This window comes from Macrobrachium nipponense, chromosome 35 (genome assembly GCF_015104395.2).
Source record: "Macrobrachium nipponense isolate FS-2020 chromosome 35, ASM1510439v2, whole genome shotgun sequence".
Lineage (NCBI taxonomy): Eukaryota > Metazoa > Arthropoda > Malacostraca > Decapoda > Palaemonidae > Macrobrachium > Macrobrachium nipponense.
The window spans coordinates 57,714,023-57,739,362 of record NC_061096.1 but is presented as its reverse complement, the minus strand read 5'-3'; the positions used below and the strand labels follow the sequence as shown (position 1 = coordinate 57,739,362).

At 37.2% G+C, this 25,340-nt stretch overlaps 1 protein-coding gene across 1 annotated transcript; it reads left to right on the top strand.

Annotated features, from left to right (window-relative positions):
- The first annotated feature begins 762 nt into the window (after window positions 1–762).
- Window positions 763–25,340, top strand: LOC135208371 (coagulation factor V-like). The gene is made up of 2 exons (XM_064240472.1): window positions 763–924; window positions 24,462–25,340. The coding sequence occupies exons 1-2, from the start codon at window positions 763–765 to the stop codon at window positions 25,338–25,340; spliced, it is 1,041 nt and encodes a 346-aa protein (XP_064096542.1).

Below are 25,340 nucleotides of genomic sequence, written 5' to 3'. Positions count from 1 at the left end.
TACGAGATGTAACTTTACTGAATTTCAATTTGATGTTATCTCAGCTTAACTCATGTTTGGAATTATGAGAGATGTACGTGAAGGCAGCATTGATAATCTCAATTTGGGCTTGAATTCCTTGTTTTGAAAATCGCTAAAGTCTCAAGCACTCAAGCATTTCAAATCCGCTCTTTAATCAAGTAATTGCTTCCTTGTCCAGGCAGGAAGCTCAACATTCCTTCACTGACACGTGTAATGCCCTGTCAATACCTTTCACGCATAGGGTATTGCGTGAAGATGGCTTGCCAGGTCATCCCTTCAGTCACACTTCGCTGTTCAAACCCATGAAACTAACAACTTTATGTTCGAGGAGTCTTCAGGCAGTCAGGATTTAAGAACAAAATATTAATTTGTGCGACCTCTGTCATCAAGGACATCCAACTTAATCATTTAATCAATGAAAGATAGCAATGTATGAGTTCTCTAGAAGCTGCATATATATTATATATTATATTATATATATATATATATATATATATATATATATATTGTGTGTGTGCATGTATGTATGTATATATTATATACACATATATATATATATATATATATATATATATATATTATATATATATATATATATACTGTATGGGGGTCATGCAACTCCATGCTAACCTGCGACTAATGTAAAATATCACTCGTAAAAACAATTTGAATCAGAAGAGGGAGAATGAGCGAGCGAAAAATGCCCTGAGCAAAAAAAAAAAAAAAAAAAAAAACAACAACATGGAGACAGAGAGTAGTAAAGTTACATCTTTCGGCCTCAGAGTGTCAGTGTCCACCTCTCGATCTCTCGATCTCCACAATACAGGTGACGTGATTTCTGAGGAGGCCAGGGTCCGTGGGAGACTGCCCGTCATATCACCTTTCATATCAGTGAAGCAACAGGTAAAATCCACGTCATTTTCCATCACAACATCGGCGGGAGACGCCACGCCTGAGTGACCAGGTGGGAAAATGGACTTCGGTGAGCATTCCCAGTCCTGTCGTAATTATAAACGATAAGGCCAGCGTACTACAAGGGTGCGGGCCATTGAGTGGCCTCTATTGGAATTCCCACTGTGAATAAATGTTCTCAAGAACAAAATTTCTGCATGTACACACGAATTTTATATAATAATATATATACATAAATATCAAATAAATATATATATATATCTATATATATATTTGAAGTAAGATGTGTATTAAAAAATTCTTAAAAGACGGGAGCTTTCGTCTACTTGATCAGTAGACCTCATCAGCCGTACTGATTTTTCCTTTTAAAAATATATATATACACGAAGTCACGAAGGACAGGAAAGGCGCTGGAACCGTCTACAAGGGAGATAACAACAAATATTCCAATCCCGTTGTGTGATAGTATATAATATATATATATATATATATATATATATATATATATATATATATATATATATATATATATATATATTATATATATATATATATAACGTATGTAGAAATTTAGTTACAACACTCTTGAATACTTGTAAAAGCAAAAGGGTATATTCGCAGTACAGGCCCATGCATATTAACATAGGTTCGTATATCAAGATATATACACACTTCGAAAAAATTAACGCACATTATAAACACATACAAACCAATCTAATAAAAACTAATGTCATTTAACGTAATTTACTTTAATAATAATAACATCGAACCTCTGGAAATTCTTTGCTGAGAGAGCGAGACAGCAATCATTATCAGCTTAACCCAACAGTTTCAATATGACTATTTCATTGTGACTTTACAGAATTAATAATTTCCCAACATGTCAGCTGTTCTAATTCTTGTATGGAATGGACGGACCGAAAAAGAATACTACTTCATTCATATAACCTATACTCTGTTTTTTTTCATCTGTCCATCCGCCTGTGGTGTTTTTGTATGGTAACACTGCGTCCCGGGCTTTAAATAGTTACGCTAATTGTAAGTTTTAGGTAAATAAAAGGATATCTGAGTGTACATTTGTAACTGAAAAGTGTTTTAATAATTTACTGTATGCGAATTACACCGTTAATATTCGAAATAGGATATTATTATAATCGTTGAAAGTAAGCTGAATGTAACTATCTAAAGCCTGGGACGCAGTGTTACCATACAAAAACACCACAGGCGGATGGACAGATGAAAAAAAAACAGAGTATAATCACTAACATCTGATAAGTAATTTTTGATGATCGCCAATTTCTTAATCAGTGAAATTCCTCCTGAAAACGTTTTTCTATTTCCCTAAGTCTTACAGCGTAAGAATAATCTTTATAACTTTCCAATTAAATCCCCCATTTGTAGTATCAGACTTGCACCTTGTAAGCACGCTAATCATTTAATGCGCAGAAATAAATGAAATATTTCCAAGTCTTATTCCAAATAAAAAAAAAAAGGGTTTTCGCCTTTGAGAGTAATCTAAGCTTTCAATGTCTGATGTAGCTACTCATAAAACCACTGAAGTTTTATGATGTCTACATGCTTATGGCTGCAACATTCTTGACCCTCTCTCATAAAGGTAAAAACGCTAAAGAGTTTACCTCATGATGTCACCACATCACATAGGATGACACTGAAAATGAGTTCCTACTTTTTTTTTCAGGGAGTCAAAACTTCCTTTGAGCGCTGTTTGCTTTATCGTAATTAAGTAAACCCACCAGTCTTAAAAGTCCTGGAAAAGGTATGAAAATATACATTTACGTCTGATGCACGTATGAAAAATGGACCAAATATCAGCCTTACATTGTAAGCACAGGTATAAAATGATCAAACAATGCTCTATAATTACTGGACGTACCACTCTGTAACACAACTGGTGCTGTTTGTTCTTTGACAAATTCGTCGAAATCTGTCGAGAGTAAACACAACCAGTCCAATTCTAAGAATTTTTCATTAATAGTTCAAAGCCTAGTAACTTAGGATTTATTGTATTTATTGCATTCCATATTGTGACATAAGAAAGGAAATATGAAAACAATAAACCAAGTCTATGCTAAAGGTAAAACAAAGTAAATAATGAAGATTTCATCATTATTATCATCGTCAAATCCGTAACTGTTTTCAATAATAGTGTAATGTCATTGCCCTCATTTACTATTATTATGAACATCGTTACAATCTACAAATATAATTATATAGAGAGAAGAGTGGCGGGTTTCCATTCATTTACATAATAACTATGACCTGTATACGCTTCTTGAAGAAAGGCGCTACTTAATTAAAGCAATATATTCATGGATAATTCAACAACTTGCCACGTCATTTTTGTGAGAAGCAGCGAAAAGGTAAATCGTAAAAGTCGAGCCTTAAATGATACATTACGAAAGTATAAGCTATGTTGTCGCTTGGCATTATGTCACAACCGATGACTATTTAAAAGTATAAAATTTGGTATTTTTTAACAAGCGATTCGATTCAGTCTCCAGACTTGTACGTTCGATAGCTTATTCACAGGCAAAGTGACTTTTGATGTCTGTGAGCAAAACTAATCAATAAACTACATTTTCTCGTTGTGCGCTTTAAAAAAAAAACAAATAATCTCAGTCAATAAGCTAATTCTGAAGCAAATGTAACGAATTAAGAATCCAGACACAGAAAGACTTTGCTGCTATTTGTATAAAAAAATTAATTTAAGATTTAAAATATGTGATATACATTATCATACAAATCCATATAAAGAGAAAGAAGAAAACATCTATCAAAATTCAACCTTTTCCAGTAATCCCAGGCACCAGACGAAGGGCATGAATGCCGCCGACCCTGGAAAGGGGGGAATTATTTTCCCCCTAATATGGAATGAAAAGAAATCTATCAGGTCCATTATGTGCCATTAGAAAATCAAATGTTTTGGATTTATTTCCTATCCCATCAAAGATGAGGGAAGGAACATAACCTGTCCCCTTGGGCTAAGGTAACAACGATCAATGAGATGCCCTAAAAAAAAAAAGTTTATCAGTTCATTATTTTGAAACCACATCCTGCTCTTTAAAAAAACTGGGGGGGGGGGAGGAGGGGGGGGGTATGGGGATGATGCATGACGTAAAGACTAAAATGTCATACATAAACCATGCCATCAGCAACCCTATACGTCCAAGGAGCGGGACCCGATCCCCCGTTGAACTTCGGGTACCGTGTGATCGTCGGCCTGTAATCGTTTCATATGTGGTTTGGAAATTTGACAATATGTGGGAACTGGCTACTGAGCCTACTGTGTACCTGCTCGAAATGAGAAAGAGGCCCAAGGGTCACCTGCGGAGGTGAGGGGGTTGAAGGATGGCTTTCAGCCTCTACGCCAGAACCACCAGAAAACAGGGGACGAGAGAATCGGACGTGAAAAGGAAATGATTGAAGGCACTGATACCAAGAGTATGGCCGGCGGGTGGGAGGGTATGGGTGGGATGGGGTATGGTAAGAGAGGTAGAGCAGGTCCGGAGTAATCGAGCGGAAATTATATATATATATATATAATATATATATATATATATATATATACATATATATATTATATTATATACATATAATGTAATATATACACATATTTATGTGTTTATGTGTATATCAGCATAACGAATTAAATAATAACACAATTAAAAATGCAAATCAAAAGACTCGAGCCAAGAGCCCTGAAACAAAATATAATCTCTTGAAAACGCTCGGAAATAAGAACGCTAAGAGGGTTTACGAGTTGATTAAATTAAATTATGACGAGGCTATTCGGCAGAGAGAGAGAGAGAGAGAGAGAGAGAGAGAGAGAGAGAGAGAGAGAGAGAGAGAAGGCTGTAAAGAGGTCAAAAGGAAGAGCGAGTTTCCAGAAATGTTGCTGACGGTGATGATAATGACGAGGCTGAACGAGAGGGTATGGAGGTTTTAAGGGGGGGGTGGGGGGGGGGGCCAGGAGGGAGAAGGAGATGCTGCCTAAGGGATGGTTTTTTCCTTTCAGATGTCCAAGGTGACGGGGAGTCACCAGACTCCCATACGCGTAAACCTATTTGAGGAAGCAGTGATCACCCTAATACGCGATTCTTTTAAAAGACTACTCGACAGGTGATGGGAAAAAGTTATGAATAGATTTCGTCGTTAGTGCTTCGATTTCCACCCTGGTGATATTACAGATGGTTACTTTAGTATACTATCTTCAATGAGCAGTGATAAAAGGGAGAGGTGAGCGTCCAGCAAGTTTGCCTAAAAGCCACATCTAGAAAAGAGAGGAAATAGATTTGTTCCTTATTTTCACGAGCATTTTAACGGTATTACGAAGCAAAATCAGAAGCTGTAGGGTAATACCAATCAACTACAACAGACCCTTTTTGCTGCTTTTTAAACCTAATGACGAAACAAGCGAGATGAAAAAAACATTATCTCACTATATAACGGAAGTTCATTAACTCACTTTATTATGGAAGTCGACGAGCCATCTCTCTGATAAGCGTAAAGTAAAATTAGCTTAGGGTAGAAATTATATAGAATTGTTGTTGCGTACACCTTAATATGCGGGTGTACTGTACGCTATATTACAGGGCTTTATTCTCTTATCTGAATCTGCTGTATATCACTAGGCCACAACCGTACACTGACACAAGGGAGACAGTAGTTATTTAACAATATACGATGAATAATGTTTTTCGTGCTACAGGCTAGTTAAAACCTGTGAATTATTTAGACAATATAAACTATGTGACTGTTATATACCCAAAGGTTAAGCGCATAACAAAATAATGATCCACTTGTACCCCTAACGACTATTTACAATGTAAGGCCTCTTTTAGCCACGTCAAATATAGTGTACAAAACAGTAAACACACATTCCTCCCAGTGGTTGAAGGAATAGTCCACATCCAGCAAATATCCGTACTTATCCAACTAATAAAATACAATATAGAACTTATTTAGGCTCCAGTGGAGGATTTCCGCACTCAAATCTAATTCGCTCAGTGGCTATGCAACTGACATTATGGCTTCCAATTTTGGGGAAATTTCAACACGTTCTTCAGTAACTCAGACAGGCTCCTACCGAATATAGAATTGGCACAGGATGACAATTTTTCTCCTGGACGCTTCAACAATAATGGACTCAGCAAACTTACGAGTCCACTCTATTTAGAAACTTTCCTTCTCAACACTGTAAATTCGTCAGGTTAGTTATGATAAAAACTGTATCATAAAACAACATATTTCTTATGTCCTAAGAAATGCTTCCAGAAATTCTGTAAAGAAAATGATAACAATTCGTGGACAAAAGTTTTCAGCTAAATGCCCAGATCAAGCGATTAAAAAGTATTTTTACTAATTGAATTATATTTTTATAACAATGAGAAGAGAGAAGAATCATATGACAACGAAATACAACTCATAACGGATGGCATTGGGAAACGGCGCGTAAAATGAGCGATAGACAATCCGTTGCCATTAGCTGTATAATAGGATCAGTTCATCTGCCATTAACTATAGCCGGAACAATTAAAACCCCGAAGGATATCTGACTGTATGTTATATCTAGCAAGGAGAGTGATACCTCCCGCGTAATTCTAACAGGTAAACGTCTGCTCACACACAGAAGAATTGACATAAAAAATGATTTAAACTTTTCAGTAGTCCCATCCATACTTTAAACTGTGAGCATTAAATGGAAATCTTGGAAGCAGGCGTCGATCCAAGCCAGATGCCTTGACCGGCTTTAGTTAATAAGAGAGTTGACACGAGTCTGCTTGCTTCCAAGGTCATGGAAATCAGACCCGTAAGCTTATTTTGAGGAACAATAACATTCCCTGTCTTTCAGATTTACTCTCGACATCCTGGACCCCAGACACCCTAATTGCAGTTTTTGTAAATTCATTTACGTATCTGATGCTTCGAGGTATTTTCAGAATTATTCTTATTTCAAGAAGGATAGAAATACTATATCTTTCCTTTTGGGTTTTGCCTTGGCTTCCTGGCATTCTTTTTATGAAAAATAAATCTTTTGAGTTTTCAGTAACGCGCGCGCACACACAAAGACACACGCACGCACACACACACATACTACGTATACATCATAGATTAGTAAAAGGCAAATGTCACGAAGGAAAAAATACAAAAACAACGGAGTGGTGATATAAAAATTACATTATATATCTATATATATATATATATAATATTATATATATATATATATATATATATATATATATATATACTATATATACACGTATATGTATGGTTATCTACTACCACGATAGCAACAGGCATTACATTGGCATTACCGTCACTGGATCAAGTATCACCGAAGGCGCTAATATACCATACCCCAAAGGAAAGACGCACCCAGGACTGTCAAACCATTCAGAAAGAAAATGTCTCCTTAAGTATCGAGATCGGACAGAGACGTGAAAAGGGAAAGAAAAAAGGAGGGACGGGCTTGTAAGGGTGTTTTGCTTCGAGGAGGGGAGATGATAAGTTGTAAACATACGAAATCTTGGGCGGAAGGAGGCAGAGACCTTGAAAATACTGAGTTAGCGTGAGCGCAAGAATTGGAAAGAAACAAGCGAGTGTATGCGAGATGACATGTCACGAAAACTAACGGGCTGCTGATAAGGCGTCTTCACAGGTGTATCAAAAGGCTATACGGTACGTGAGGCTATACGGTACGTAAGAGCTTTTCAAAACGGTTCACGTCCTTGATTTTACAGTGAAAGATTAGTAGATATCACAGACATTACTATTTTGGCGTTCTTTTGAATTCCTGTTTGTTTGTTTGGTGCTTTTACGTCGCATGGAACCAGTGGTTATTCAGCAACGGGACCAACGGTTTTACGTGACTTCCGAACCACCTCGAGAGTGAACTTCTATCACCAGAAATACAAATCTCTAACCCCTCAGTGGAATGCCCGAGAATCGAACTCGCGGCCACCGAGGTGGCAGGCCAAGACCATACCGATCACGCCACTGAGGCGCTTCTTTGAATTCCTCCCTTGGTGAAGAGACGCAGCTTATTGTTGGAAATAGACTCCTTAATTCAATCTAACGCAGACATGTTAAGTGAGAGACGAATAATGTAACATTTAAATATGCAATATGCATACAATCACAAAAATATTCATACATTCATACCCATCGAAGTATATGTACATGTATACCTATATATATAAGATCTCATCTCTCTCTCTCTCTCTCTCTCTCTCTCTCTCTCTCTCTCTCTCTCTCTCTCTCTCTCTCTCTCTCTCTCTAAGGAATTCTGATCTTGGTCTTTCTTTCCTACTTTAGTTTTGTTGCTTTGGCTGCCTTCATTATCCTCACTATTCTCACTCTCGCCGGTGAAGAAATTAACAAAATGTTCATGGAGACTATCTTCGTGAACTCATATATATATATATATATATATATATATATATATATATATATATATACTATATATATATATATATATGATTTGTATATAGCTCTATATAAATTTATATAGAAGAAGATAAATGTAAATTTATCTTCTCTATAAATTAAATTTTATAGAGCATATACAAATCATATATATATATATATATATATATATATATATATATATATATATATGATTTGTATATGCTCTATATAAATTTATATAGAAGAAGATAAATGTAACGTACGTCAAGAAGAAGAAGAAGACTCTCCATCGATATCGGTGCTCTCTAAGCCAAGGAACTTGCAAAAACATAACCTTTGCCAACAGGATCTCCATTGCATTAAGGTAATTGGTTAAAGAGTGGATTCTCAAGGCACGCTGGAAAAGAAGTTCGCTTTGATCAGACCCCCTAAAGCGCTTTTCGTTGACCACTTTCCTTGCAGCAGGTATATTAAGTTGTCAAGCTCCCACGTTTCACAATAGCGTTCCTTTCATGGATCAGTAACATACACAAGGAATACTTTGCTACATCTAGCAATCCTAATTACTACGAAAGAGGGAAAAGGAGAAAGGAAAAAATTTCTCTCTTCACAAATGGCTCGTAAAATTTACCAGCTGTCATCCGCAATGAATGAGGGGAGACAAGCAACACGGAAAGGACTTTGCCTAAACAATTGCTTTCGACAGGCACCGAAAATCGAGCTGGCGTGGGATTGCTTGCGGCGCCCCAGAAGGAATTGGAGCATTGCATCTCAGGGTCGAGAGGTTGATGGGTACCTACCCTGATGCCCTTGTCAATGGGAAAAAGATTCCGTTGCCAATGCCCTAATTATGGAGGGGTTTTAGGTGGGTGGGTGGGGGATCCCCGTCCTCCCTCCACTGTGACTTGGGTTCCAAGGCAACTGCCAAAAGCAGAGGACGTATCCTACTCCCAAGTGGTAACGTGGAAGTGTACTCAAAGACATTTCTGCTCTTGCTCTTTCTTTCCTACTTTAGTTTTGTTGCCTTGGCTGCTGCCATCATTATCCTCACTGTTCTCACTCTCGACGGTGAAGAAATAAAAAAAGTTTCATAGAAACTGTCTTCGTGAACTTTTATGACCATGCCTTTATGTTACTCAGAGATCACGTTTCTTAGCTTAAATATTACTCTCTTCACACTTTCAGTTAGTTATCAGTAATTTCTAAAATACCAAAATAAGAAGTTTTCGGATTTCTCACAGTCACGGCAGCAATCATTTTATTAGGGAAAAACTCTCTATCACGAGAGTATATATCATGTTCTAAAGGGTACACAATAATACAAAGTGTTAAAGGTCCGTGTATAATTTTGAAGACTTTACAGATAATTTTGAAGACTCTGTAAAGTCTTCAAAATTATACACGGACTTTTTACACTTTGTATTATTGTGGACCCTTTAGAACAGTAAATTATTTTATCACCACTCTGCCTTCCCCCTATTTGGGGTAACTTCGTAGAAAATCAAAGCCACATTCTCAGGACCAGTTACCTTTTAATTATTCAATCAAGGATGAACCCAGTTAATAGAATTTCTTAATTCTCTTAGCCTCTCCATATACCCACGATTCGTCTTCGGTACCCTGTCCCACTTTATTATATATTCTGAACTATTTTTGAGCACTATCTTTCACCTTCTGGATACTAACTCTTTCACATCGGGTAGCACAGATGCTGAACCTCCATATGGCTCTGAATTTGGGCGGAAACAGCGCGCACAGACTGGGGCATTAAGAGTCACTGAATAGTTCAATTACTTTCTTATAGTACTTCTCAAATTCTGATAATTTTATTTCATGGGACTCTACTAAATAATTAACACGTAGAAAAAAAACTAGTTATATCTCTACCTGTGCAGAAATTAAACGAACACTTTTTAGGTATAAGAGCTTCAAAGTTATGTATTTAGGTCTACGTACGGCATGCAGTTATATGAGCTTATTTCTTGAATGCTAATGATCAGGCAGAGATGATTTCCAGAAAAATCACGAACAAACTGTAAAGCTTTCATCCGAAAAAATATACTAAATTAACTGAATACATAAAAACCTGAGAATCTTGATCTATAAGTAAATGTCCTTTAACATACTTTCATAAGAGTCAAGGCACTTACATCTTAATACATTGCACCATTAATTCAGCGCCTGATTAAGCGTCTCCAACTTCCTTCTAGAGCACCAAACTCTTATGTAATTTTCACTATTTGCCAAACATCGTTATGAAAGAGCACGTCGGCTTAAATCATGATGAATCATCTTTTCCCCCAAGCTTAGATTTTCATCACCACTCTTTGTATTTTTTATCAATCTTCCTTCTTGGTTAAATCTATGACAGGATTTTCCTTGGTGTACGCATGACCTGTCATATTTTCTATAACTACCTCTTTCTCTGTCGCTCAGTTGTATGTATATGGTACTTTTACGTTGCATGGAACCAGTGGTTATTCAGCAACGGGACCAACGGCTTTACGTGAATTCCGAACCACGTCGAGAGTGAACTTCTATCACCAGAAATACACATCTCTCACTCCTCAATGGAATGGCCGAGAATCGAACCGCGACCACCTAGGTGGGACGCCAACACCATACCAACCATGCCATTGAGGCGTTAATGTCAATCAGTCGTCCTTCCCTTCTCAAGCTTTACGTCGTCACAGTTTTAGGGACCAGTAACTACTGCAATTATTACCTTGCACACAGCAAGACATAATTCCCTCGCCATGTCTAGCCACTAATTTCCCCTTGCCACATTCATTGACATTCGCAATGATTATGCCCTTATCATATAAATTTTATCATACATATATGCATATTATACGCTCACTCAAACTCGACTTAGTTATTACAATCACTACTTAAGGAAAGGAACAATTATTACGAAAAAATAAAAAATTAAGAAAAAATAAATAACTGGTTCTTCTTCCGAGGTGTTGATATTTAACGCTGGCTAATTTTGTCGTGATATGTCGGCCATTGAAATATGACCAAGGCATTTTCACTGAACCCTTGTTCCTTCCATCTCAAAAAATATTCGTTAATCGTGTAAAAGAAAAATGAATTTAGTTCCAGTTCTTTTGCTAAGAGTGAAAGAGGAAGGGAGTACATAGCATCTTTCAGGGCTATAGGACGGACGGAAAAAATACCAGATGAATACACCATCGCTAAGTTAAGAATGATAGCAATACCATTTAAGGCCTTATAGTTTCATCGTCTGGCACGAACATTTTCCCATAAAGGGGTAAAGCTTGTCCCATTAATATATCAATTGCTGTTGAGGTGATTATTAACGTACAACATTTAAGCAGTTGTTTGTTGAAGTGGTCTTTTTTGTAAAGGGGAATAATAATGTTACATATCAATACGTTACATGAAAGAATTATAGGTCACATAGCTGATAGATGAGGGTTGGCTGCTTTTAGAAGACTTTGTGAAAAAAATTTATAACCCCATTATCACGTGATTATTACATTTATGAGAGAAGCTAAATTCCTGGAGACTACGTTACGTTACTTGGAAAAAAAAAACAAGTTTTGTGCTGTCCACTAAGCTAAAAAATTTATGACTTCATTACCTTAGGAAAACAACTTGAATTTATTATGTCAAAAACAGAGGAAAAAAGGTTAAGTTAACCTAGGTTCTAAACTGTAGCGTGAGAGAACAACGTAAAAGAGGGAATAAATCAAACTAGATTCCAGTTTTTACTTCTATATCATGTGAGTCTAATGCCACAACGATGCATCACACAGACATGAAGTTACATAAGAAGGCCAATTCTATAAGCCTCGATATATAAAGTACCGCAACATGTTCTGTGCCCACTTACTGAAAACCATACTTTTGCTGCACCTATTACGTATGGTTAGGAAGGCTTATAACCCCATTACCACATGATAGTCTCATCATAAAGTGATGTCATAAAACGTGAGAACATCAATGTAGATACAGATTGGAAATATAATGGTTTTTCGGGGTGTACCAGGCTGGACGAGAAAAGTTTACGATATGTCATCATCACGCGATCATGTAATGGGAATTGAACATCTTCGAGATAGGAATACTCGTTGATGATATACTAAGCTGTCTTTTTTATAGCTCATGATGTAAGTACAACATTCGTAACGGAAGGCGTCTGAATACTAAGTGGGAAATAGTTTTCCTGTTTATAGCAATATGGGTCAGATACTCACACGATGGCTTCGTCAAGTGATTATAACCTCAAAGATTCTCGTTTTCATACTTCCAAAACTTACCTGTCTTGGATGTGGAAGAATGACCACACTTAATATCTGAGAAGGTTCTGTATTTAGATTGGTAAATGCAACTATTCATTTTGCTCAGATTCTCAAAGAGATTTAAATTGAAAATTACACTAAAAAAAACTGGTTTAATTCATGAGAGAGGCACCTGCCTTTCTTTCTCAAAGGGAAATCGAAGAAAACAAACATAAGGAAGTGGAACAGGTAAACTAACGATGAATTTACTGTCAGTAATACTATGAAAAAAAAAATAAGACAAAAACGTATTCAATTCCAAGCGACACTCCTAATTTCAACATTTATAATACAAATTATGTTACAATTTTGCAATACTTAATATGTGATACAAACTATGTGAGCACCTACAGTAACTTGGCATATCATGATAAATGCCACCAATCATTTCTACACCAAACAAACAACTACGCCATAATAAGCACAATCTAAAGCATGAATATATAACGTTGTATGTAGGAATTTTTTCTTTTTTTGCGCCCCTTGACGAGCTACTCGTATTTAGAATTTGCGTTTTTACTTTCTGATGTAACGCCGGTCAGTAAGAAAGGAGATAATCAACAACTTGAATGTCTTCCCTTGCTCCTTGGCTTCATTGAATTTATTTTAGTGGCAATGGCAATGAAACCAAATAATATTCGCTACCACATTCTTCCTTTAATCATTCAAATACATCAATGCACATTGCGCAGGTGGCTCACAAGCGGCATTCTGACATCCCCATAGACCCGAAACCGCAACTCACCTCTTTAACTCATATGCTCTTTGTATATCAAGAATCTTTTATTCCACTTCCTCTTCCATGCAATGAAGCCTTTTGTTTCATTTTCTGTCTTCATCTCCTCATTACCTCTATATTGTATACCGTTTTACGAATGTACGTTCCACCATTCACCCGTAAGTGCCGCGTTCCTTCCCTATCCTGCAACAAACCATCTTCTAATCCTACCATCACCCCCTCACCTAGTTTCATATCTACATCTTCCTGGTATCAATTTACTCTTGCAGCCTTTTACTCTTGCACTCATTCGCTCTGAAAATCTCCTCACTAACATCCCGTGACACTGTCACCTGAAGACACCTGCCTGTCCACATCCCATTAGCAGTCTCATTTCTTACTTCGTCTGTCCTCTCCTCGCCTAAATAACCTCGTCGTCGTCGCGTCGCCACTAAGAACCAACCAATTAATCAATCAATCTGTCCTTTCCAATCCGCTCTCATCGCATCATCTAGTAAAAAATCAAACAGCCCTGAGGATAATCACACTTTGTCTGAATATCGTTCTACAACAGATAAGTCATTATATCAACGAGTCCCAACACAAGTTTCTCTCTCGTCACAAAAGCGTTTAACTCTTTTTTTTTAATAAAGTATTGTATTCACCTTTCTTCCTCTCCTTCTTTATTCCAAAACTTCGAATACGACTGTTTCGTAATAAATACATGACTCATACAGTCTCTTCTCCGCACACGTGTGCGGACTGACAATTAGAACAACAATATAAACTATACAAGCCTCTTGCCAATCAGTGCGGTCAAGAAAGTTAATTTATGAAATGACTTTGGTCTTGTTTATACGGTCTTCCAAAGGAAGCCGTCTATTTCCTATTAGTGCGTTGTGATATGAGAGAGTTTGAAACAAGGTTTAATTAGCAACTGCTTCACCCACACACCTGATAGAACAACCCTCAAAAAAGAAATGTCAGCATTTTCCCCTTAGTTTTCCTTTTCCTCTTAACTACACCATTTATCTAATTATTCCACCATTAATTATGGCTTTAATTCTTACTATCTACATATACCCGATACGTTTTCGCGTTTCCTTTGTGTGTGAAGCATCTAATATATAAGACTAAGTTGCTATATGATATCCAATTCCAAGGTAAGACTTCACTGCAAAAGAAAAGGTGCATTTGAGTAATAACGTCAGTTACATAGATGAGTTGCAAAACGGGGGAAAATAGCAATGTTTTGAATTCACTAAATTCATAAACCCATGGGAACAAATGTTTGGATACAGCATATCTCAAGTTTCGGAGATGGGCGGCATTTCATAAATCATGAACAAAACAAAATTCAAGTTGCCTCACTCTAAATATGTGATTATGCAGCAAAAGAGTGAAAGTTATATTTCGCAATGAGTGAAAGAGTAGCGGATAATTAATTGCTTTGGTTCATTTAAACGGGTATCAGCAGTACAGCGGTTAATTCAAAAGCAAACAGGATGGTTGTAAGAATCGATAGGAATAAACGAATAAGTATTGAATATTAATTCTCCTTAGATGAGAGAGAGAGAGAGAGAGAGAGAGAGAGAGAGAGAGAGAGAGAGAGAGAGAATAAATGATCTCAACGTTCCTTGGGACACTTTTAGCGGTAGTATTACTTACGTATGTTTCATAAAATTCAAGTTCAACTAACAGCCCAAAATTTCCGGCGCGCACCAAACTCTATTCGTCAAGACTTAAAAGATACATCTAGTCTAAACCGCATTAGTCTAGAAAATAATGTATTAGTTATGGTTCTCGGTTTTAGCACAGTTTCATTGCCATTTTACGAGCAAAATGTTCCTATTTCAAGCGGTAAAAAAAATAAAAAAAAAGTCTAAGGCGGCATAATAATTCGAAAGACATTGCTAGCATACCCAACCAAGAATTGATATATAAAAAGCATAGAGAAACATCCATTGCGAGACGTATATGTCGTGCCAACCGGAGCGAGAACATTTTCATCATTCCCGTCTCCCCTTATTAAAACCTCAGGAAGCTCATAATTTTCCAATCTGATGATTTTCACAGCGATTAGATGTAAATGAACCATATCACCGAATTTATAAGGGCGAGATATATAACGCGAAGGTTATTCTGCAATCCTATTGTGCTCATAGGATTTGTATGTGCCTCATTCATCATATATATTATATATATATATATATATTATATATATATATATATATGTGTGTGTGTGTGTGTGTGTGTGTGTGTGTGTGTGTGTGTGTGTGTGTGTGTACCTAATTACGCAATATATGACGCCATTCTTTTCTAATTGTATATCGGATTCTTGTCGTGAAAAAAATTTCAAATTCTTACCTCAGGTAAATTTAATACTTTAATATAGTAATATATATATATATATATATATATATATATATATTATATTATATATATATATTGTAACGATGAGTCGTTATTTGTTTTAAACAACCATTACGATGGTTGCATTGTTTCCCTTACCCGCCAGCGTTTATCGTCATGGTGACGAAGTTACTTCTGTCCTGGTGTGAGTGACACCTACAGACATGTTTTGGATGGCGACCTGAGAGGTTCTGGGAAACCTCGGCTGAGGAAGCAGCAGCAGCATGGCAGTGTTGGAACAGTTGGAAGTCATTTGACTTCAACGGGAGGATTCACTTCGACGGGAGGATGAGAACCTCTACGTCTGTTTGTATAATGGCTGCTTCTGTTAGCAGTATGAACAGGTGTCTTGTACCTGGTCACTTCCTCGGGAGGATGAGGACCTCGCCTTCTGTGTATATGATGGATTCTCCAGTAGCATCCGGATTTGTCTGTTTTTGTATGCTACTTTGGTGGTGTATCTGTAACTTATTGTGCAGATCATAGGTTATACTGCTTATTTAAGATATCATTATTATTATTATTATTTGTGCTGTCTGTATGTAATGTCTGTGTTTTAACTTAATTTTGGTGTTCATTGTTATTACGTAACTTTGGTGTCGAGCAAGTGTATGGCTCTGATAATGATGTTGATTTGCATCATTATATGTATTGTGGTGTGGTGTCTAGCAAGTGTATGGCTCTATTTTAGTGTAATGTTCACTTATTTCTGGCTTATTAATAGTTCTGATTATTTATGATAATTGATCACTGTATTTTCGCCACCCAAAACCTGTTCTCGCTGTAAATAATGTAACAACCTGTAAATAAATTATTATTAAGGTTATTCTTGCATTTTGTTCAGTCCTCCTCCTTGATTTTCCTTGCCTTTCGTCAGTCATTCCAGTCCAATTTCTTGTTTTTATTTTGAATCTGCTGGTCTCCAATAACGAGATCATTACAATATATATATATACTTATGAGTGTGTGTATGTAAATATATACATATATTATATATATTATATATATATATATTATATAATATATATATATATATATATATATATATATATATATGTATATATCGAAATAAATTTAAACTTAACATAACTTCGAAGATTAAAACTAGAAAAAAAAAATTTTATATCTTAAAACAGACTTATGATATTACGATCCTTCTTCCCCTGATACCTTTTAAAAGAACCATTTCTGGCTAAATCAACCTTTCATTCTCGACAACAAGCACTTTTACAGAGACCTTGCATGGCTGAGGTGAAGATTCTGATGGGTTATCCCATTATTTTCTCCAGCTAAATCTGTTTAATCTATCCTACGCTCTGTCTATCTATTTTTTTTTTCGATTTTCGAAGACCTATTAATCCATATTGGCAGAAATGTGGAAGATTCAAAGGGTTTTGGAAAGATTGATTTGAATACTGACAGACCTAAACCCCAGTTTTCTCAGTCTATTACTGAAACTTGAATTTCATCATGTATAAGTATACTTATTTGCCTCCTCCATCAAATATCGAAGTGGTTCTCGTGTTATGAAAAGCTGAATAAACTTCTAATAAGGACTAATATTCCTCAGTGCACAAAACACATTTCAGTTTTTTTCCTAGTTCAAATAAAATCGTATTAGCCATAGAACACCTGTACCTCTCTCCTAGCCATGTAGTGCTAGATAAGAAGACATAATTAATCCACTCACCCTATACTTCATCTGTTACAGGAAGCTCTTCTCTACCTCTCCTTCTGTTCTGTCTTCGTCTTTCAATCAAATCATTTCCACTTATCTTCCTACACTATTAATCAACACTGAAGTCAAGTAATACATACATTCCAAAACTCGTACAATACTCACTCCCCAGAATGTCCAGTGCATTGTCTTCAGACGATCCTTTTACAACTTTTATACAATAATCCATTTCCCCACTGACTTTTTCCCTCTGCATGCGCTTTCCTCCAATATTACCTCGTTTTCTCCAGGTAGTGCTTGCTTTGTTTCTCATCTAAATTCTCTTTCAAATAACACCTTCTTCATTCAAGCGTTTTTCTCATCTATTTTGTTCATCTTCTGAGTGGTAATATTTCTGTCCTGCGAATGTACTTCAAAATTATTTCCATTGTCTCCCTATATCTTTCCTTTCCCTCTCTCACCAACCATGCTTTCAATTTCTTCTTTTTAAGTGGCTATACCTAATACAAGTACTCGCTGTTGACGCAGTATCCCCCATTTTTTGCATATACGTATATCGTCAACTCCTCTCTCTCTGGTATCTTTCATCCTAGCAGTTTTTGTGTATATCATCTCATATGATGTTCTTATGAAGGCCGCTTGTCTTCATTGCATGAGACGACTAATGAACTGGCCAGCAATGAAACATAGCCATCGCTACAAAGGGAGGGGAGAACTCAAGAAGGAAACAGAAGGAATGCTAACAGCGCCACAAGATCAGGCCCTAAGAACTAGAAACGTCCAAAGAACAATAGATGGAAATAACATCTCACCCATAAGCCGGAAGTGAAATATGAAAGACGAGGCCATAAACCACATAGCAAGCAAATGTCCGGCGCTTGCACAGAACCAGTACCAACAGAGGCATGATTCAGTAGCAAAAGCCCTCCACTGGAGCCTGTCCAAGAAACACCAGCTAGCTTGCAATAATAATGGGTAGGAGCACCAACTTGTGGGAGTGATAGAAAACGATCAGGCAAAGATCATCTGGGACTATGGTATCAGAACAGATAGGTTGATACGGGCCAATAGACCAGAGTTTACGCTAATTGACAAAATCATTATTATCATCATCATCATTATTATTCAGAACACGAACCCCGTTCATATGGAACACGCACACAATGGCCATTAACTTGAAACTCAAGCTTCCAACGTTTACGGTGCTCATTTGAAAGAAGCAACAGAACGTAATAGGAAATACGGGGCCAGTCATTAGAAAACGAAAAATTTAATAAACAGATTAGTATGTAAATAAATAAAATGTAAGTAAAAGCTTAAAAGTCAAGGAGAATTGTTATAGGGTGATAATGCGTTGATTCTCTGCTTGAACCTTTGAAGTTCCAATCACACAAAGTCCTTCGGTAACAAGTCCTTCGGTAGGAGGAGTAACAGAGGTACATTTACTGTATACTGGTGCTGCTGTTCAGCTCATCTGGTTGCTCTCGGCAGGATAATATAGTGTCAAAGGGCATTCGAAGAACTGCACCAGCGGGTATGTTCAGGCAAGCATGTGAATAACTAGTTCACTTAGATGAGTTGGTGCTAAAAAATCTTATGATTATATTCCTCCAGATTTGACTAGTATCCCAAAACCCTTTCAACTTAATATCGAGTGATGTAATACTCTCGCAGAAAGGCATCATCTGTTCTTCAGGAACAGACGATGCTCTCGCTCTTTATTGCGGTAAAATTATATTGACAGTTTATTTTTCGCCAAAACAATTACCTTCTGCCCCTCAACACTTGCTCTGCTTCCTGATTTCACAACACTGCGTTGGCGCTTCTCTCTGTTAACAATACTTACGTGTCATATGAACTCCGAAATACATTTGACAAAAACCATCAAGGTTTTCGGAGTTTTTTTTTATCGACCAACCAAAATCCTCGTAAAGCCGAATTTGCAAATGACCTAATTGTCTTCAGGCTGCTGTTTTCTTCAATAAGCTAATGGGTATCATGGGCATTGGTTCGCCTTTGGTCCTCAGACATCATTCCACGAATCCAGAGGTAATATTCATTGAGATAACGAAATGTCAACAACTAACCACATATATATAGGCAGGAAATCTTCGTCATTTACGGATACGGCGAGAAGCTTTGTCAATGCGGATCATCACAAGAAATTTCCAAGTGGTAGTTTATTACTACTTTTTCTTCAGTTTCACCATAGGGTGATCCAGCACTAGTGCTGCGTGATAAATTTGACATCATTATCTGTCCTATACAATGGAATACTCTGAATTTACCTACACAACACTGGATACTTTTTCATGCTTGTTTATTTAACTGATAAAATGAACATTCCCTTACACAACTTTTGACAAAAATAAAATCGCAGTTTCACTTTAGCGTCACCACAACCCATCTTACGGCACGGAATGTCAAAAAGACTGACACACGCACACACACACTTTAGGTCCGCATAGGCTTATTTCCTTAACAACAAAAAATGATTAAAAAATATCAAACTGATGAAAATAAGATATCACTGATCTAACAAGTCGTCGTATCGCCTCCGTCTCGAGTACCCTACATCACTCAACTAATCTCAAAGTGCACTGCAAAATGCAATGTTACCGATGGCAGAAGTGCCTCCCATGCACATCAATGCACGGAGTATTCATGCATTCCTAACGCAAACAAAAAAAAAAAAAAAAAAAAGGAACCATAGCGCAGAAAGCTATGATTGAAGGCCCACTTGCGTGTGATTGCTCTTCAGGTATACCCTCTCCTCGCCTTTGCCACCTTCGGAGGACGGCGGACGATCTCGTCGTCCTACAAGGGAGGGAGGGAGGGAGAGCCCCACACACCCCCGGAGGTGGGCGCATGAATGCCCAACGCAGTTCTCTCTCCCATTAGGTCGCACAAAAAGATCCATCTTGTCAGGAGTCTGAAAGGAAAAAGTTTGCAATTGAGATGCAACCATTCATCTCTCCTCTGGGGACGGGACCATCACCTCCCCTTTTTTGACGATTTTTTTCTCTTCTTCGTTTTTTTTTTTCTCTCTCTCTCTCTTTCCTATCCTTTCTCCCTTTCGCAGCGGCCATCAATCGCCTTTTACATAATCTGACTCCGGGTGAGGACCCTTTCGCGATCACCTCCTTAAATACCTCAAATCCACTATAGGCCCTTCTGTCTCCTCCCCTTTCTTCCAAAGCTTCTTTTATCTATCGTCTTTTATACCGTTTTTTTTTTCTTTGCGCCTCGTTAGCGATTTTCTTTAATCGGAAGACTCGCACATCCCTCCGACCGTCGACACGCACTTTTTCCTTAATAGTTTTTTAATTCTAACATTAAAATCTGCAGTAACCGAGAGAGAGTTCTTTGTCATTTTCTTCTGTTTTCCCTTCATTAATTCTAAAATAGGCGTAAATGGCTCCCATTCTATTTCTGCTGCGGGAAAAAGCTGTCTCTTGCATTGCCCTATACGATTGTTATATTTCATCAGCCTTGAATTTATTAATCATACTGTGAAGTACTTAGAGATGTTCTTTAACCTAAAGTATACACATACACACACACACACACACAAATACACAATGGCCCTGTCAAAGCTAAATGTCAAATTTTTATTCATCTGATTACTGACATACCATAAAGTAAGTCGAAATAGGTATATATGTATATATGTATAAATGTGTGTGTGTGTGTGTATATATATATATATATATATATATATATATATATATATATGTATATATATACATATACTATATATATATATATATATATATATTATATATATATATTATATATATTATATTATATTCGTGACTCTCAAGTATGCAAGAGCAAAACTGATATATTCTGTTAATTCAATATTAAGCATGCCGTCACAAACTTAAAAGGTACCTTCTGTCCTTTCTGAAACCGTTAAGTATAAAAGGTAGAAAGAACAAAACATCACTCACAGGTTTCGAGTGAGTTATCCGAGACCTGAAACACATTGGTTTATAAAAAAAAATTAGATTAAAAAATTGCTCTTGTTTGTAACAATCCAATTCAATGGATTGTTACAAACAAAGGCTAATTTTTTAGCCCCAAACCTCTGGTATGTCAAGTCGGATGTTTCTGTTTCAAAGATCTTATATATGTTTCCTATTTGTGTCTTACTGCTATCACTGTATTCATTATAACATTACTGCTGTTATCTATGGTTCATCACTATACCGTGACCGGAAATAATGAGTAAAAAGCCACGGTAATGTGTATGAGACTGTTTTTCAAAATGCAAAAAAGGTTAAAAAAAGACACGGAGCTTTCGACCCTTTTGTACAACGGCCCTCTTCGGCCAACTCTGAAGAGGACCGTTGTGGAAAAGGTCGAAAGATCTCTGGTTTTTTAAGCTTTTTTTGCAATATGAAAAATACAGTCTCATACACATTACTGTGGCTTTTTACTCATTAATATTGCTGTCACTATGATGACCCACCGATTGAATCCGATCGTTTATACTCCTCGTATGGTGAATCAGATGAATAAAACAAAGCTTGAAAAATAAATACATAGTTGTCTAGCAAATCTCAAGATCTTCATTATCAGTCAGTGCAAAAGGGCCTCAGTATACCACTGGATTATAAAACCTAGGCAAAAGCCCAAGCGTTAAGACAATAGTACTGATGACGCGATTTACATTTAAGATTAAGCATGCACACGACGATCATACACAGTGTTGGCATTACAGAAAGGGAGGTCCAGTTGTTGCAGCACAATTCAAGCCCTTTAGTCAAAGACATCATCTATGTAATTCCTTGATTAAACAGCACTTGGCGATAAATAATTACGGGGATAGGATTTTATAAATGTAGGATATATATAGGATATATATATATAAATATATAATATATATATATATATATATCTATATATATATATATATTTATAATATCTATATATGCATAATGCCGACGTAGAAAAGACGCAAGATGTTGGCCGGCAGAAAAGGATAATAAATTTGACGAAAATACTGAGGATAAATACCAATTCAGTTATGCTGAGCACAGGATCTCCTAGCCACACTGACGGTAATGTATAAGACATGGTTATTCAGGTTCAAGATTAAAAAGAGGAGAGGTGTATGTATATATATATGTGTGTTTATGATTGTGTATATATATATATATATATATATATATATATATATATATACACACACATCTGTATATGCATATATAAATATATGTATATATACATATATATAATATATATATATAATATATATATATATATATATATATATATATTATATGTGGTGATGTGTGTGTGTGTGTGTGTGTGTGTGTATACACACGCAGGTTCGCCACAAGGCGGAGAGAATGAACAGCTAAATACCAAGGGCTTCCAAAGGACCTTAAAAATGCTTATTAGTTAAACGAAAGCGTTATTTATACTCTGACGAGAAAGGTTTGGCAAGCTGTAAAAATCTCTAATAATGACTTTTTGCGCATCACTGTTATACTGCCTCTCCCGCATTTACCGATATTCTACATTTAGAAATAGAAAGTTACTAAGCATTGCATAAGCAACAGGCAAGCATAAGAGGACAGTTTACGCAAATTAGCATAGCGATAGTAACTGGTTGCAATTTGAAAAAATTAAGAAATACGCTTCGCTGTAAAATCATTTACAAAAACAAAATATGTAGTGATGTAATAAAGACTGGCTGTCTAGAAATAGTAGTATGTAACAATATTGTGCTATAACAGAACAATGATACCAAAGAAAAATTAGTTGTAACAGGTACAAATAAATAATAACAGAGATATTACGGTTGACTATACTCTACTAGAACTAGCTCTCCCGTATAATCTTAGCATAGGAGACATGTCACATAAAAAAAAATTCTGAAGCTACCAGTTACAGAAACAACTCACAAATCAGGCATTCAGTTGAAAAAAAAAAAAAAAAAAAAAAAAAAAAAGGCACCAGTAAGGTTTTCAAACAAAATCTTTCAGAGGTAGTCACACACTTTCTGTTGCAATAATTTAGGTACATTGATGAATATATTACACTGAAAATAACTGAAGCCCATTTTGCTGCGTGAGACAGCAAAAGAAAGTGTTATTTTTGTTTATATTTACTGATTATACGATTACGCTCAAGCACACATCATTCAATCAGCAAAAAAAGTGGCAGGTCATCAGTGATGGATCTGGTGTGTATGTGTGAGAGAGAGAAGAGAGAGAGAGAGAGAGAGAGAGAGAGAGAGAGAGAGCTCACCAACACTGGCAAGAAAACTGTGACAGACAGAAAATCCGACATGACGAGAATGTCATCAACGCCACTGACGTTACCATCATCATCATCAGCAGCATCATCGTAATCAGCCAGGTTCCAGGGCGCGTCAACAAGCCATCCATCACGGCAGCAGCCTCCAGCCCTGAGGCCACAAAGGCGACGGCAAAAATTTCCCTAAATGGATGCCACTGCAGAAGCCATAAATAATTCGGACAAAGGAGGAGGTTGTAGCCCGTTGTCGTCTCGCGACTCTAAATGATCGCAAAAAACGGGGCTGGATAAAAGTGCAATATCTGGCAATGCCCTTATTATGATGTTACGGCGGGCACACTGGAAGCTGCGCCTTGATCTATTGCCTCTCTTCTTCTTTCTCTCTCTCTCTCTCTCCGTGTTCTTCTTCTGTGGGCCCGTGGGTGAAGTCAGACCAGATGGAGGAGCAGGAGAAGAAAACCCTCGGTCGATGCGAGCATTCCCATTCACGATTTCCAATTGTCCTGAAACGGTCAAACACTCTTCCTTGGTTGGGCATTTCATAACATGGAGACCCTGAAAATACGAAGGTTTCCCGCGGAATGAAAATCATTGGACTGGGAAGATACCTATCACAATTCCCCCCTTTCGAAGAAAACAGTTCTTGGCAAAATTGACCTTCAACCGTAGAAAAAATGTCAAAATAGCAACAGCTTGATGGATAATAAATGCTAAGTTTTCCCTTATTCTTACTGACAAAGACGATGAGAGAGCTCCTGACTACACTGGCAAAGACGAGGAGATAACTCCTGACTGCAAAGACGAGGAGATAACTCCTGAGTGCAAAGACGAGGAGATAACTCCTGACTACAATGGCAAAGACGAGGAGATAACTCCTGACTACAATGGCAAAGACGAGGAGATAACTCCAGACTGCAAAGACGAGGAGATAACTCCTGACTACACTGGCAAAGACGAGGAGATAACTCCTGAGTGCAAAGACGAGGAGATAACTTCTGACTACACTGGCAAAGACGAGGAGATAACTCCTGGCTACTATGGCAAAAACGAGGAGATAACTCCTGACTACAATGGCAAAGACGAGGAGATAACTCCTGACTACACTGGCAAAGACGAGGAGATAACTCCTGACTTCAATGGCAAAGACGAGGAGATAACTCCTGACTACACTGGCAAAGACGAGGAGATAACTCCTGACTACAATGGCAAAGACGAGGAGATAACTCCTGACTACAATGGCAAAGACGAGGAGATAACTCCAGACTGCAAAGACGAGGAGATAACTCCTGACTACAATGGCAAAGACGAGGAGATAACTCCTGACTACAATGGCAAAGACGAGGAGATAACTCCAGACTGCAAAGACGAGGAGATAACTCCTGACTACAATGGCAAAGACGAGGAGATAACTCCTGACTACACTGGCAAAGACGAGGAGATAACTCCTGACTACACTGGCAAAGACGAGGAGATAACTCCTGACTACACTGGCAAAGACGAGGAGATAACTCCTGAGTGCAAAGACGAGGAGATAACTCCTGATTACAATGGCAAAGACGAGGAGATAACTCCTGGCTACACTGGCAAAGACTAG